This window comes from Desmodus rotundus, chromosome X (genome assembly GCF_022682495.2).
Source record: "Desmodus rotundus isolate HL8 chromosome X, HLdesRot8A.1, whole genome shotgun sequence".
In the NCBI taxonomy this organism is placed as follows: Eukaryota; Metazoa; Chordata; class Mammalia; order Chiroptera; family Phyllostomidae; genus Desmodus; species Desmodus rotundus.
In genome coordinates, this window is record NC_071400.1 from 27,204,098 (window position 1) to 27,220,893 (window position 16,796).

A 16,796-nucleotide genomic window follows, 5' to 3' on the forward strand; every position below is an offset into this window, starting at 1 on the left:
AGGTGATACAGGTAGAGTAAGGGATATGAAAAGAAACATTTTTTTGGTCTTCACTTAGGTTTGGGCCTACTGTAGACAGCATGCTGATAAATCATCTCCAGAATACAAAAGGAGAGAGGGTAGGAAAAAAGACTGCATTGCTTAGTAGTCCTCAGCAGGACCCTTTCTAGTGAGTCTGCACTTGTGGAATCAGCTAGTTAACCTTTGCTCTGGAGAGAAATGGGGACTGAAATGCTGGAAAATTACATTGGCAAAATTTATCTATTAACCTTTTCCATATTGCCTTCCCTTCACTACTTTTGGTCTTACTTAGGCAAGCAACATTAAAAGAAGAAAATTCATCCACTCAAACTGATAGCTTAAAACTTCTATCCACACATCACCCTTAATTAAAATAACTCAGAAAAATCATGGCTGGGAGGGATCAACTGGCACCACATTTTCCCACATCTAAGTGAAGATTCCAGGATCCACTTTTCCACTTTCCCACTTTCAACCACATTAAAATAGACTTTGCATTTGAAGAAAGGTTGCTCTTTCCTTCAAGCCAAGGAAAGTGCCAGGGTTCTCATATTACTATACATGTTTCTTTATTTCAGACACATCTAGTTCAGATTAAAAGTCAGAAGGGATCATGTCCCAGACAATTCCACTCAATGATGGCATGCTTAAGCCTACAAGTGTGTATGCCCTGACTTTGAGGGACATCAAATCAATTTTTTATTTCTTCTTTGCTTTGCCCCAAAGCAAGTCCCTTATGCATGAAACAGCATTGTGAGTATATTCAAACATGACCCCATCTAACCCTGTTCCAGCTACACATTCACGGACAGTACAAATTAGTTTGGAGAGCTTTAATGATGGTCATAGATGGGAAGAATCGTTTCTACAGCTTGATTTTGACTAGTTCTACTCCACTTCTCCACTTACCAATCAGCCCAGCACTCTGTTAATAATAGCTACCATTTATTGAACATTTACTATATGCTAGGTGTCATAGTAAATATTTTACATGGATAATTTCATTTACTCTTCACAACAAATTTATAGGGTAGTTACTATTATGTTCACCTTCATTTCACACAAAGCTTAAAGAAGTTAAGTAATTTGCTCAAGTTCATATACCTAGAATAGCAAGGCAAAGAGCCAAGTTTCAAATGCAGGCTATCTAATTTGGAGCCATTCTTTTGTCTCTGGTAGGTCCCAAACAAAATAGAAGAAGCAGTCTTCTACTAGGCAAGGGTCAAACAGCAACCCCTTGCTTCAGACAGTTAGGTGAAAATCCCAAGAGCCAGGAGTGAGTGTATAAAGAGCTAGGCAGCTCCAGGTCTCTTTACCCAGGAGAAAGCTCAACTACCCTCATTGTTTTCTTTCCCTCATGTTCTGTAGATCTACAGGCAGTATAAAGAAGAACTGGGGACAGTAAGAGTTGGAACCAGGAGGTCAAAGGGGTCAAAGGGTTGGCTAGACTCAGAGATGTGTCAGAAGTGGGTCTCTGTTGAGCTGTCATCATCTGGATGGAAAAAGGCTAAAAGAATTATCACATGCTAAGTGTCACCAGGAAGTTGGAAGGACCAGGGAAAGATATATTCAATGTATATGTGCCAGGACAATACCTGCTTTAGAGAAGAATGGGTAGCATTGAATGCCTCTCTTCTAGTCCCCCTGGGTCTTGACTTCTGGCCCCATGGAGAAACCTCACTCACTAATGGCCCCATAGTATGTAAGGAAATGAAGGGGCATTCCCCAGGGAGGCCCTGAGCTGCTTTTCCTTGCTGGTGTTGCTCAGTGGCAGCCCCATTTCTAAGAGAAGCTCTATGGCCTTGGCTGTAGATCCAGTCCCCTGGGTGGTTGGCCCAAGTGTTTTTTTCCCAAATGAACCACAAGACATGTGGGTGCCTCCTGGGGTTTTTGGAAGTCAGAGGAACTATTTGTGTACAATTTAGATAATGGATTCTCACAAAGGAGCAGAAACGATGACTCATTGTGATAAGAAGCAGATGGAATTAGAGACAAAGACAGTTATGGGTAAGAAAACTCTAGGTCTTCCCTGGAACCTGTAGTCCTTCAATCATACAGAAAAATGCATCTGAGTTCCTTGACCATGGGGTATCTGAGTAGCTATCTCTTATAAGAGGCAAACTGAGTCAGCAAATTTGGATGAGTGAAAGTTGTAGGAGGTCAGGATGGTGGGCTGGTGATCTAAAGGAATGCTGTGATGGCTTCTGTGGCAGAACAAATAATCTTGGGTTTAGGGAAGAGCTTAAGCCTGTAGAAAGGCTCAGAGGGCAGCTGTTCAGAAAGGAAATTTGGTTCCTAAAATGACAAAAGATTTTACTTTCAACTCAAACTAGGTTTCTGTTTTTAGGACAAAAAGCTCAAAGGATTTTAAGCTAATGATTATGTTGATAATAATAATATGTGCCAGGCATCATTCTAAGTATTTTATGTGGATTTGTGAATTATCTCATTTAAAACTCTTAACAACCCTATGAGGTAAGGACTATTAATACCCCAGTTCATAACTGGGAAATTTGATGCACAATTAATTTAAATAACTTGCTCTAAGATCTCACACCTAATAAGTGGAAAAGTTGAGATGTGAGCAAAAAGTACTTTCAACTGGTTTCAAGGATTGAATATTTTCATTCATCTTATAAAGGAAGAAAATAGATGAATATGAAGAGAAATTTCTAGATGTAGAAAAAGAATTTGTTGAAATTAAGAACATTGTAACAATAGCCACAGGGGAGTGGGGAGGGGATAGTGGGGAGAGGGGTCTATAGGAGCTACTATAGAGGACACAAGGACAAAATCAAGGGGGAGGGTAGAGGTGGGGGAGGGAGGAGGGACTGGCTGGGGTGGGGTGGAGGGAAGGGGAGAAAATGCAGACAATTGTAACTGAATAAAAATAAATTAATTAATTTAAAAAATAAATAAAGTGTTATAAATATATATATATATATAAAGAATTTGAGGGGCTTCATTTTGGATGAGTTTTCCCTGGTAAGAAATTAAGTGAAACTCTTACTAGAAGAGGAGATAGTAGGAACTGGACAAGAGTTAATGATAACATGTCAAAATGGAAGCTTCCTCAGACATCATCCAGAAGAACCTCTCCATTTTACAAATGATAAAAACTAGAACCAGAGAACAGACAACAGATGTCCAAGGCCATCTAGGCAGTTGGTGGCAGAGTTGAGACTGGAGCCCAGATCTCCTCATTCCTGCTTCATTGCTAATTTCACTAGACCCCTAATCCCCCTACAGCTTCCCAAGGCCATAATAAACATGATATTTCAAATGTTATTTCCTGTTATTTATAAGACTTCAACATTAATTGTGTCATATATATGTGGGTTATTTAGTCTGAATCTGTAACCTTGGGATGGTCATTTACCCTTATTGGAAATTACACATTGCAGGAGTGGTTATCTAGCAATTAGAAAATCTAATCAAGAAGCAGTTCTACCAGCACTTCTGGTATCTTTCTCTCTAATGAACACCAAGGGCTTTGTTAATTAACATTCAATTTTTCATTGGTGAAATCAGTAGTGTTCAACATATGTGGATTGGCTAGAAATATGGTAGAGGTGTTTCCAAACTAGAAAGATGATATATGTATCTAATAAGATCTATAGTGTTATTCCTTAGAAATGGTCCCCTAGGTTTAACTTGTAAATAACCATGTGGACAGCCACTAATATAGATTCTTAATTAGCTGCATCCTGCCACTGGAATATTGTTTTGTCTTCCTCAAGTGTAACTTCATGCTAGGTGCTGTTGGAGTACATAAAAGGAAAGGAAGCTGGACTTGACTGAGCCAACAGAACAGGCTGTCTGATTATTTTATGCCCGCTTGCTATTATTTTAATGAGACACAGAATTTTGTTTGAGGTTTACTTTAATACCTGGTAATGAGGTTATGGGGAAAAGACCTATAGCCCTCCCTCTAAGTATGGCAGGCTACTTATATCAAACAAACGTATGTAGTGATTGTGAATAACCAAGTTGCCTTAAGTTAGTTTACAGCTTCATATATTTTGGATCCCAGTCTCACATTAGTGAGCCTCTTTCTTGGGGGTGTATGGGAAGCTCCTACCATGGGTGAATGTTGGCAAAGCCTTACTTGACCCAGCAGCTTCCCAGTTGTGTGCCTGGGATTTGCGTGTACCAGAATCTAAGCAGGTTCCCCTATAGCGTGCCCTAGAATTACTGCTTCTGACCTGCTGAGCTGTCCTTAATGACCCTGTACTAGCTAGCATTCTGACCTTGCTGCAGGCCTCAGCATTGCCTGGGGGAAGGTTAGTTAGAATTGAGCTTCCATTCAACCATGAAAGGCCACTGAATATACAATGTATGTATGTAGGACCATAAGTATGTGTACAAAGGAGAGAAGGTTCTGCCATGATGAGATACCTTGATGACCAACTAAGAAGAGAAAGTCAAAATAGGGTTTTGACTAAGAAGAGCTTTTCTTTCTATTGTTCCCAGTAATTATAACTACCAGTTAATTGAGGTTCCCTCAACCAGTAACTTAGCTGCTAGAAGGAGGTGGTAGTATAGTTTAGAGATCAGAAACTTGCACCTACCACCTACCACTACCCCAAGTTCTGTTGTAAATGTTTTGTTTGTCCCACAATGGTTTAAAAAATTGAATGTGAATGTCTTTGGATAAGGACATGGACTCTCCAGATTGCCACAGGCCCTGCCACTCCATACCTGGATCAATTTCCACATTTATGTGATTCACCTGGGTCCTGTAATCATTTGTTATTTCAACCCAAGTTAAAATTGAGTCCAGGCAGGAAGGTCAAAGGTAAAATCCTCATTTCACCAATTAGCCAGCTGTGTGACCTTGAGCTAGATGTATGTGTGTGTGTGTGTATGTATATGTATATGTGTGTGTGTGTATATATATATATATATATATATATATATATATATATATAGGAGAGAGAGAGAGAGAGAAGGAGAGAGAGAGAGTCAACTCTGATTCTTTTTTCATAAAATGGGGAAGAGAGTGCCTCTTTTCTAGTGATGTTGTGATGATTCCATGAGATTAGGCATGCAAAATGCTTAGTAGAGTGTCTTCCATGTGGTATGGACTCAATGAATGGTATTATTATTATTTCACCCTTGGTTTGAAATTTGTTGATAGCAATAATGGCACAATGAATGCCACAGGAACTGATTACATTACTGAATGCTTTATAAACTGATTACAATACATTTATTTATTTTTAATAAATGGGTTGGCATTTGCCATGCCACCTGGTTTATAGCATAGCTAAGGAGCAATTATTAGCTAAAAAACAAAGAAGGGAAGAAGCATTGTTAATGTGAAAATATTTTCCTTATTTATAATTACCATCTCAAAGAACATTTTTGCTTTGTTTACCTCATAGACTATGACTTGAGACTAGTCTAATTTCTTCCAGGTCTTGGACTTCCAATCTGACAGCCAAACTCACTAATGTTTGCATGGGCCAACAGCATCTTTCTTACTTGCAGAAGTAACACATGTGAAAGTACCATGTACAATGCCTGGTGCTTAGTGGGTTCTCAGCATATATTCAGTGTTAATCCATATATCTCTGTTTGCAATACCAAGGCTTATTAAACTAGTGATTCCCAAATAGTGTGCATTATAATTACCCATAGAGCTTGTTTGAAAGGCCTATTCTCATTATATGATATAATACATATGGAGGGTGAGGTGGGAATTCATTGTTTGATAAGTGTTTTGGGTGATTCTGATGCAAGTGGTCCAATTCAAGAAACACCATTTAAACTAACCAAAAATTGGCTTTGGAAACAGCTATGATATATAAGAATATTTGAGAATGTGTTACAGGTTCTGGCTGACTGGGCCTGTCAATGTTCTTTGTACCTTAAATTTACAAATGTGTTCACCCACAAAGATCCATACCCATATCTACTAAGTTATTCTTCTGTGAGCTGGGGCTGACCCCTTTCTGTCTCATCTATTGCTGGGTTCTGATCCCTTTTTGGAGAGCTGCAAGGAGGAGGGCCATGGTTGCAATGAATAATTGGCAAGGTAGATCAGCCAGTCATGGATAATTGAAAGGGGACTACTTTTTTAAACTTTTAAAAAAGACTTTATTTATTTATGTTTAAAGAGAGGGGATGGGGAGGAGAAAGAGAGGGAGAGAAACATCAGTGTGTGGTTGCATCTCGAGCTCCCCCTACTGGGGACCTGGCCTGCAACCCAGGCAAGTGCCCTGACTGGGAATTGAACCAGTGACCCTTTGGTTCACAGGCCGGCACTCAATCCACTGAGCTTCACCAGCCAGGGTGAAAGGGGACTATTTTTGATTGCAACATTTTTTTAAAGGTTAAAAAATCCTCACCACATTGCTGGAGGGGGGGAGGAAGGGGACATAAGGGGACTAAAGCATAATGAGAAACATATAATAAAGATTAAATTATAAAAATCCTCACTAGCCCCATCACAAAATTATTTTACTTCTGAAAATATCCCACAGTAATTGTCAGGAATCCAAAGGCTAAGATTCAATTGTAGCAAATGACCATGCCCACTAGAGGCAACAGACCCGCTACATAAGAAGGTTTGATTTGAAGGGTCAAAGGCAACTAATATCTTAGTCAATAAACACCAGAATTTATCCATGAAGGTCACATGTTGCAAAATAAATGAAGTGCATTTGAGGCCCTCTTCCTCATCTTCAGGAGTCTCCCAGTGCCCTCTGAATGCCCATCATCTATTGGGTGCCACAGTGCCTTGGGCAGATGTCTTGCTCTAGGTCACTCACCTGTCTTGGAAAGGAGCCTTCTCTGAGGATCCTGCAAGGTAGTAGGTGGTAATCTGGTGGAAGAATTCTTCTGGAAATATTAATAGCTGATAAGACTTTAACTCATTCCCTTCCAGATAGCATTCTTGCATTTTAGCACAGACTTTTGATGCAGTAGTAACATGAATAAAATAATTTGTGGAATTTTAGACTAATGGCAGACTTATGGGGGGCAATATTTTGAGTAATAAGTTGCCATTTGGCATTCCTCATATGACACTGTGTAAGCTCTTAATGACTTCCCTGGAACAGTCCCAGCTCAGATATGTTGGGAACTGATATTCTCTCCCCTCCCCTCTACCTCACAAGAAGTGTCTGGCACCAGCCTTAAAAATGGAGTCAATTTTAGGGGCTCTTAGAGACCCAGACAGAATTAGGGTTTTGTTGTACCTCTTGTTTCAAACCCTGTTTAAGGGAAGACAGACAGCTGAGGGAACAGATGCTATATGCCTCCTTCTGGCATGCCTTGACCCACAGAAGCAAACTAGAAAGGCAGTTGAAACTGCATGCCAACCTTAGCTCTCTTGGGCAGGTTGTTTCTAAGAGGGACACTTTGGGGTATGGCAAGAAGCCAAGATACTGTCATCCTGATTCACCAGGTACCTCCCCTCTCAGGCTGCCTTCCAGTCTTTATTTCAAATCCTATAAAAAAATCATTTCTAATCCTTAAAAAAAACCCTCTAAGTAGATGCTCTCATCAGACATCTAGTTATGCCACCTACAGCCATGGCTGATGGGAAAAAACATTGCTGGGAATAGGGTAGAGACATCCTTGAGTCAGAATGAGCCAAATGTCTCTTACAGAACCTTCTATGAGAAGCAAGAAGGTGGTTAAGAGCTTGTCAGGGAAAGCCATTTTCTTTGGTAATCACAGTCTCTCTGCTCTGAACTCTACTTATTCAAAGTGTGGTTTGAGTACCAGTAGCACTGGTATCATACAGGAGCTTGGTAGTAATACAAATTCTTGGACCCCCTCACAGATATATTAAATCAGAATTCTCATTTTAACAAGATCCCTAAGTGATTGATGTACACATGAAAAGTAGAGAAGTGCTGATCTAGACTGATTTGTCTTCCATAGGGTTAAGGGATCATTGCCAGCTATGTTTCCTCTACTCATCCTTATCCTTGCTCCTGCTATTCCTACAAATAAGTACAAATGATTGCCCAGTTGAGGAGAATTGCTAAAGAAGCCAGTGGCTGTTAGAAACTGAGACGGGAAGTCCAGACTGAGGGATGCAAACACTTACTTCTTTGACCAATGCTCAAATGGAAATCTAGCTGAGAGTATCCTGGTTATTTCCATCGAGTGGGAAGGAAGCCAAGTGTACACTTGAGATAAGGCAAGGGCAGAATGGAGGGAGTTGGAGAAAACACTACTTGGCTAGGCTTCCAAGTCCCTCCAGAGCTACCTTTAAGAATCTGTGAGGGGGATATTGCCTGATAATCTTTGCATTCCACATGCCATCACAGGGAAAAGAAACTCAGTCTGAGATTCAGCTTCCCTACCACATATCCCCCCTTCTCTGACTTCTTTTCATGCTAGTGAATCTCCTGCCTGTGCCCACATAGGCACGTTCAGACTCTCCAACAACCTGTTGTTGCTTTATATATATAAAAGTTTACACTCTTTGAAAGTCACGTTATTGAGGTATGACTGACATACAAAAAGCTGTACAAATTTACCTCCTTAAAAAATGAATCCCTATGAATTTTTGCTACTTTCCAAATTACCCCAAAGGTTTTAAGTTCAACATGGTGAAGGTGCACCTGCCCTACACCTTATGTGTACTTACACCAAACCTACTCTATGCAGGTAGGTTTTAACTTTGGCCTGTAAAGTCTTCCATGACCATAGTCATCTGACCTTTGGTTTGCATAAAGTGAACATTCACTCTGTGCATCATGTCCAGAAACACCTCCATTTGAATATCTTTCTTTAAAATTAAGGCATTAGGGTTTCCAGAGCAAACACTCCCTTGTTAGATATATTAACCCCTTTATCACATACTTTCAGCTAGATTCCTATATTAGATTTTTTTTAAAAAAAGCTATCACCCTCAAAGTAGAATGCATGCCCTGAGGAGGATGGACCAGGAACAAAGATATTCTGATGCAGAAGGAGCATTAGGTCAAGAAAAGTCAGGGGTAGGAAAATCCCTAGATAAGTTTATTGTGGATGGGATGCCAGAATCAGGGGCCAGTTAGAGGCCAGCAAAGAGGCATAAGCTGAACAGACAGAGCAGGAGGGGAAAATAACGGCAAGAGAAGAGAGGTAGCGGTGTGAAGAGGACAAAGTCTGTTCATGTTAACCTTTCGCCAAGTACTGGCCCCTTTCCAGGATTGCTGCCCTAGGTTAAGGCTAGTCCCACACATAGGCTGAGACTATTTGTAGCTCTTAGCCTGGAGCCCAGACATTTTCCAAAGAGGGAGGGAGTTCCTTTTGTGTCTAGACAACTGCAACCTCCAAGGCTGCTGAAGATTACCCATTGCCCCCACCTAGGGTTTTAATTGCACCCTCCTGTAGACATTTCATCAATTTAGACCCAAAGTATCAAAGACAAAGGAAGAAAGTCGAAGCTTGACTTTTATAAATGAACCAGGTAAAGTATACAGATAATTTCCCTGATTTTCAGAAAAGATATAAAGTTTATGAAAGCTTCATCAAATATACATGCAGTGTCAATCTAAGAAGTTTCAAGTTAAACCATCTGAATAATCATGTTATTCCCCTCCCCCAAAGTTATGAATTCTATGTTCTAAAATTCTGGCCCTCTCTTAAAACTCATGCTTCTTTTTAATCCTTTAACCAATTGTATAAAAATGATAAATCTCTTATCCACAAAGGAAGACTAATAACAACGCCTCGGCAACTTCATTTGTTTTGCAATCTCTTAAAATCAAGCCAGCCAATCACTTCTAACTATCCATAATAATGAAATTTAAAAATATATCAAGAGCCAAAAACATATAATAAAAATCTCAACCAGCCTTCATTATTCTCATTAAATCTTGGGGGTAGGGAGGGAAATGCAGCATTACAGAAAACAACCTCTGATGAAGGTAGAAGTAGGGGATGTGGAAAATTAGTTTTATTTTAAGGAAAAAAGTTAAAATTGCTAAGAAAACAAAACATGGCTCATTTTGCAGTAAGCAAGGAGAACAAAATAGTTTCCTTTGTTCCTTCCCCTCAAACCCTTCCTGTCTCCTCCATCCCCCTTAGAAGATCAACAGGAAGCTGCCTTGTAGGGGAGGTAATACACTTTGCTGGAAGCTCACCTTTCCAACCTGCTGATTGCCATCTATTTTTATGGTCCAAATGAACAGTATCACTGTCCTCCTCCTCTCCACATAAAAAGTAGATTTAAAAAATCTATAGTAAACCTTGTGAGATGACTTAAATTTTTGACTGATACCACTGAGGCGACCTCTTCCTGCTTCACTGGGCTAAGCCAGCTGGCCAGAGGGGCTGAGAAGTGAGCTAAGCCAGTGAGCTTATTGAAGCCTGGCCAGCAGACAGAGGAGAGAGGGAGAGCAGCAAAGACGCAAGGATGGGGGAGTAGGGGTGGGAAGTAGAGACGTTGGTTAGTATGTGATCTCTTTGATACTGTGTATCTTCACCCTGGTTCCTAAGATTACATGAAAAGGACAAACATGAAGACAAAACAAATCCCACCAAAGAGCAGAGAATAGAATCAGGGGAGATATTTCCTTCTCTAATGGACCTAAACAGTTAAATGGATCCTGACAATTAGAATAATTAGATAATTAGACTGTGACTCTGTGAGCAAGAGTCAGAAACCTGTCTTGGCTAAGTACACCTGGTAGCAAAATGTGCTCAGTTATAAAAGTAGTGTGCTCTTAGTTAGCGAGTATATTTCAAATGGCTCAGAAAAAATAATAAAATAAAAATATGCAGCTGATGAGTTAGATTTAGCCAGCAAAAGGGATTTTGCCCGGGGCTCCATTAGAGCCTGCACTCCCAAGTTCCACTCTTAGTCCCATTATTACTTGCACCTCCATCAACAGATTTTTATTTAAGCCAATGCATTTAGAGCACAATTCTGTGGTGAATAACCTTTAAGGTTACATTTGCCTTTTCCTTGCTTCTTGCAAACAGTGCGTAATCCACAAGCACATTTGTTGGCTGTAAAGGTGTACAACAGCAATTTTTGCAATGACAGTGCGGAGAGGGAATATGAGATCTGTGTGCTAATGAGCTGACACTGCAGAGGCTGGGGCGATGTAGTGTGGAGTGCACTACAAGTGCACAGCATCAAGACACAGAAGGGGACTTCAAGGGAATTGGAAGCGTTTCCTGAGGAATCAGGGTACCCAAGCCACACCAATGGGACCCATCAGTCCCTTGGTGTTTTCACATCTTCCAAAGCCCTAGGATGATCAAATATGTCTTTTTTAAAGAACAGACATATAACTTATAATGTGTGTACATCTCTTTTTATGTATACTGAGTTTATGTGCTTGGCTGTCCATGTGTATATGAGTGTATGTATCCTGAAATCATATTATTCACACGATCTTTCTTTCTGGGATTGTATTGCCAAATTGAAAAGTATTTCAGCAAACTCAATTAATCCCTATGAAATGGGAACATGGGCTCCAAATCAGATAAGTCTCTTTGATAAACTTCAATTCACCTCTGAGCTGAGATCCCAAATGAACCACCTTTCAAAACCGGAGAGGCTTTTATTGGCCTCTTAAGACACAATGAAGTTGGAGTCTGTCTTAAGCAAACCTCTCAGGAGTTGTGAAAAAAAGAAAGATTGCTGGTGAAGAAGAGTCTTTAAATAACTGATGCCTGGGATTCCTTGCAAGGAAACCTTCAGAATACATTGGAGAAGAGGATTCAGAGGGAGAGCAGTGAGCAGGGACACACAAAAGGCATTACCCTTTGTTTATTCTTTGAGTATGTGTTTATCCATATAACTATGCCCTCAAAAGTGTGTGCCTGTTTCAGAATTGAGGGCACAGGAAATATCATGGGAAGAAATCAATTTCAGTTCTAGAAGAAGCTGCAATTAAGAATTCTGAATGGGAACAGGGGAAAATTGTTTTAATTTTCTCCATCCTGTTCCATATTGAATTAGATAGGAGAGGTGGGTGACCAGATTTGGACTTAACTGGGATTTTCTCAAATTCTCCCTATGTCTGCAAGGAGGGGCAGGCCAGAGGATCTAGGGGTCCTTTTCTCTGCAAAATAGTGCAATCAATTGGAAGAATGGAACCCGGGATCACCTGCCAGGCTCCAGTACTGAACTATATAGTATTGTATGTGGACACCTGAAATATGTGATCTTCACTTCCATAAGAAAAAGAAAAATCATGGCCCAGAAAGATATGAGATACACTTCTAGGGCTTTCCTGGCCCTGTGAAATGATTGTTTTCTGCATTCAGAGACTATCAGACTGTGGTTGTACTAGTCATCTTTCTCATACTAAGCTTCTAGGCAGCAGCTGCTGGGAGACAGCTTTGAGATCTGGCCCCTATTCAATGATTGTGACATTCAGAGAAGACTGTTTTGGGGACCAGAGAAGATGAAAGCTTTCCTCCCTCTGTCTTCTGAGCTGTAAAGACTGAGAATGCAACAGGCAGCTGGGGACACATCACTGATTTCTGGATATTTCTCCTGTGTATGTCAATGTGTGCATATGTGTGTATTTGGCATAACTAAGGGCAAGGCCACCTCTTTGTTTTGTCTGTCTTGTTGCCTAGTAAGCCACACCTCTTATCCAATGCTTTCAAGCCTGAAACCACAACCCAGCCTTGTAAGCTTGTTAGCACAAGTGCTGTGGATTTAGGGTGTGTGTGGGGTGGTGGTGGTGACCAATTTCTTTTCCTTGACCAAAGAGTTAACGCATTAAGGCAACTCAGCATCAAATGGATGACTTATAGCCCGTTCTCAAACCTGAGCTTTTCACATGGCAATGATCATTTCCTGATTGTTCCTTGAGTAAAAGTTCCAATGGCCCTGAGCTGGCTTGTGTCAATCTCAGTTGACATAAAAAAAAGAACTAAAAACCTTGGAAATCAATCATTTCTGAGAAGTCCGTTGACACTCTTATTCCAGTCTTCATCAGAGGAAATGCTCTAGAGTGAGTTGAAATATTATTTATTATCAATAATAATAAATGCCAAAAGTATCATGTATTTGGTTTTAAATCTGTTCTTGTTGATACTTAGGAAGCTGCATTTTGAGCTTCAGTTCCTTGACAAGACCACAGTGCTGCAGGATTAAGAATCAGTTTGTGTTGTACGTGATGTAGAGACAGGCTGGGATTACTGAAATAAGATGCAAAGTATAGACAGACATTTTGTAACTTTCACACTTAGCTAGAATTAATAAGTTCCTATTTTTGTCAATGTTGGAAAGCCAAAGAATATCAAATACAGAGTATCTCAGAACATGCTCATATAAGGATCTGTACCTTCAGCTAAAATTTTCTTAAAGCTAATACTGTCACATTTCTTGCAAAGTACTTCACCCCCATCCTCTTGACCTAGGTCTTAAAATGCAAGGAACTGGTGCCCTTGGAGACTCTTTCAACAGTTTTTGAAAATCACATGTCCTTTGAGGCAGAAGAATTTGAATTCAGTCACATATAAAGTTTCATACAACCGAACACAAATATAACTTCTCTCTTGAATGGAAGTCAGAAAACAAAAATTCCAAACTACAGAAGCCATAAAAGCAAAACATATTTATGCCATCAACAGCCTCATTGTTGTGAAAACTTTTAGTAAGCTTAGATGAAAAATTAGTCTGTCATGTAAAACATTCCATTCAAGAAAAACCTGTGTCCAACAGGCTGTCATTTGGGTTCCCTTGGTTTTACTTCTCACAATGTCCCCTTCCAGAGGAACAATCACCATGGCACAACTAGATATTTCAGAAATGGCTTTGTAGCTAATGAAATTCCTTCTTTTTGATATTTTTTGCCTGCTACAAGCCCCCCTCCACCTTTTGCTCTAAGTGTTAAAAACTGTGTTGTCCTTATCAATGAGGGGAGTGAACAACAGTAGGGGAGACAAAACAGAAGCACCTTTTGAAATAGTCACCTGAGCACTGTCTTCTCCTTTCCCTTCAATTTGCCAAGTGTTCATCACTTGTAATCAGTTTGTAGTCTTATCAGTTGCTATCAGAGCTCTCTAGGTAAGAAAGGTGATATTCTAGGACAGAAAGAGGCCAGGCAACCAAGCCCGATCTGTCCTTCAAGGTCACTTGTTTGCAGAATTTCTCATATTTGGCTCTTATCTATTCAGCAATTGTTAAATTCAGCTCATTTCTACAGGCAAGCACCAGATTTAACAGTCAAGTAATGTACATCCTGAATTGACTCAATCAAGAGGCTTCTTTTTTTAATCTCATCTGAAGAAATTTCCCTGAACAACCATGCTATTTTTTCTTTCCTCTTTTTTAGTCAAAAAAAAAAAAAAAAAGAAAAGAAAAGAAAAAACGTGTGGGGGAGGAATTGCCGGTTTAGCAGGGAGGAAAATGAAACTTTTGCATCAAACATTATTCATGACAGAGTTTTTGCACTGCCTGAAGTCCCTCTCTCAGCAGGACCCTTCCGAGTTGGTTTATGCTGCATGAAACCTAGATTGACTAGAGCCCCTAAAATATCTACTAAGGCGTTCCTTCACCCCTCCCCAGAACATATGCAGATCCCAAGTCCCCACAAAATGCAAGTGAGGTCCGCAAAGTCCCAGAGGGAGTAAAAGCAGATCTACTTACAAGCATTAGTCACAGAAAAACTATTGGAGGAATCCAAGTGATCTACGTGGTAATTCAAATGGAAGGGCTTCTCGGTGGTGTTCTGGTTGGTGTTGTATAACTGCACGGCAAAGCGGAAAGCGCTGTGCTCCTGTACCGTGTTTCTCATGAAAAGTCCACCTATAAGCAAAGGGATCCGAGATTTGGCTTGTGTCGGGTTAGAAATTTGAGAGCACTGCAGCTATGAGATCCCCCTCAATGGTACGGGGTGCGATCACGATTGATTTTCAACCCGTGTGTCTTTCAAGACTCTTGTGAACTCAGTTTTGGCCAAGAAACCTGGTTTTCCTCTAGAGTGAAGGGGAAGAGAGGTTGGAGAGAAGGGGAAAAGGGTAAAGGGGGGAGAAGAGGCTGTTTTGGGGTAGGACGATGGAACCAAGAATGGGACTTGGCTGTTTCTTAGGCAGTAGCTTCCTCTCCATTGCCTCCCCTCTCCCCGGCGCACATCTCCACAAGCCTGTTCATGTTTCCTGGTTCCAAGGGAAAGGTTGGGAAGAAAAACAATTACATTTCCCCTGGTGCTCAATCCTGTTCTTCATAGCCACCCTCCATGCACCATGACTATACAGGGTTTGGTTCAATAATGACAATTTTAACTTCTCGACTTGTAAATACAGACAGAAGCTGAGAGAACTCCCAGCGTCCGACAACCGGGCTCCAGACAGACACAGCGGCAATTCATGAATTCGTGGTCTGCGTGACTTCGCGCTTCCTCACCCAGCTCCTTGTCTCACCCCCGTCTCTTATCCCATCCACCACCCACCCTGACCCAGGTTGTTGCCCGGGTCTGGGGCATCCAGAGTAGATTTACAGTTTCCCCCAGCATTGGGCTGTCTGAGGGGAACTGCAGATACGGGACCTGGCACCCGGGGCTGGATTACCCATCCTGGCGTGGCCAGACCGACGGCATCACCATGGGACAACTTCCAGCGGAGGCACACAAGCCATGGCAAAGTCCAGAGCAGCGAGCCGAAAAGCCGTGACTCTGTCCCTTTGCAGCCTCCCAGCCTCCTGCATGCCTCCCCTGCTCCCCACATCTCGGAAAACCTGGCAGCCCACTCTCCCGGAACCCCAGGAACCCCCTCTTGTGCTCCCCAGACTGATCAGCTTTCTGGGGGCTCAAATCGTGGAGATTCCTGCCCGGTCTCCATCTCCAGTCCCTTCCCCAGGCATTGCAGGACTGGGACCCGCGGCCGCAGTAGTCATGCCAGGGCAGTGGTCTCGGGTGCAAGAGAGTCCGGCCGGAAAGGCTGTCTCGCTCGCGCTTACCTATGCTGATGGTGTTGGGGAATCCTCCGTGAGAATGACCCAAAAGCCCCAGGACTAAAAAGAAGACCGCCTGGAGCATGCTTTGCCCCATTTTCTTCTGCCTAGCCATGCTACGCCTAAAACGAAGCTGACTAGAGCACGGGTGCAACTCCGGAGTCGTCAAAATAATAACAGAAAAAGGAAAAGAATTCGCTGGCTCTTACACCCCCTCCCTTCAAGTTGCTCTTGCTCACTCTTCCTTTCCACCCTACACTCCTCCTCCTCCTCCTCCACCTCCTCTTCTCTCCCCTCCTCTCCAGTCCTCTCCGTCTCTCTCTCTCTCTCTCTCTCTCTCTCTCTCTCTCTCTCTCTCTCTCTCTCTCTCTCCCCCTTCTCCCTCGCTCCCTGTCTCTCTGCTTGTTCTCGCTCTTAGGCTCTCTCACACCCCCTCCCCGCCCCCACCTCACTTCTGTCCTCACACCAGTCTAGAAGGCGGGTTCACTGGCTGCAACCTCGGTTAGGCAAAGCAATCTTTTTCCCTATCACTGAGAAAGGGGGAACCTAAAACACAGAACAAAATAAAAAAGACAAATTACCAAAAAACAAAAAACAAACAAAAGAGAGAGAGAAAGAAAGAAATTATAAAGAAAATCCGAGACTTTTCTCCCCCAGAAGATGGTGGGTTTAAAGAGGGGAAAAAAGAAGGGAACAGCGAAAAGGCTCATCGCCTGTGAATTGGGATCTTCCAATTGGGCCGGTAGGGGCATATCGATCAAAGTTGATCTGACGTGGAATTAAAGCCGCACGCCGCTTAGCTCTACCGCAAACTGCAGCCCCGGACTGCAAAGCCTTGGCGCTGGCGTTTGTCAACACGGGAGATGGGATCAATAGAAATACACTAGTCCTCACGTGGACCAGC

General features: G+C 41.7%; 1 protein-coding gene across 4 annotated transcripts in view; it reads right to left on the bottom strand.

Moving 5' to 3' along the window:
* GRIA3 (glutamate ionotropic receptor AMPA type subunit 3) overlaps positions 1 to 16,266 on the bottom strand; it is a 434,868-nt gene extending 418,602 nt beyond the window's left edge. For 3 of the 4 annotated variants that reach the window (XM_024566694.4, XM_045200889.3, XM_045200888.3), the window contains exons 1-2: positions 15,899 to 16,184; positions 14,591 to 14,749 (exon numbers count right to left, since the gene is read on the bottom strand). In XM_024566694.4, the coding sequence (XP_024422462.2) occupies positions 14,591 to 14,749; positions 15,899 to 16,007 (268 nt within the window). In that variant the 5' untranslated portion in view covers positions 16,008 to 16,184. Of the gene's footprint in view, positions 1 to 14,590; positions 14,750 to 15,898 lie in introns of all 4 variants that reach the window. The other variant, XM_024566693.3, reaches the window with a different exon arrangement.
* Between the last annotated feature and the right edge of the window lie 530 nt (positions 16,267 to 16,796).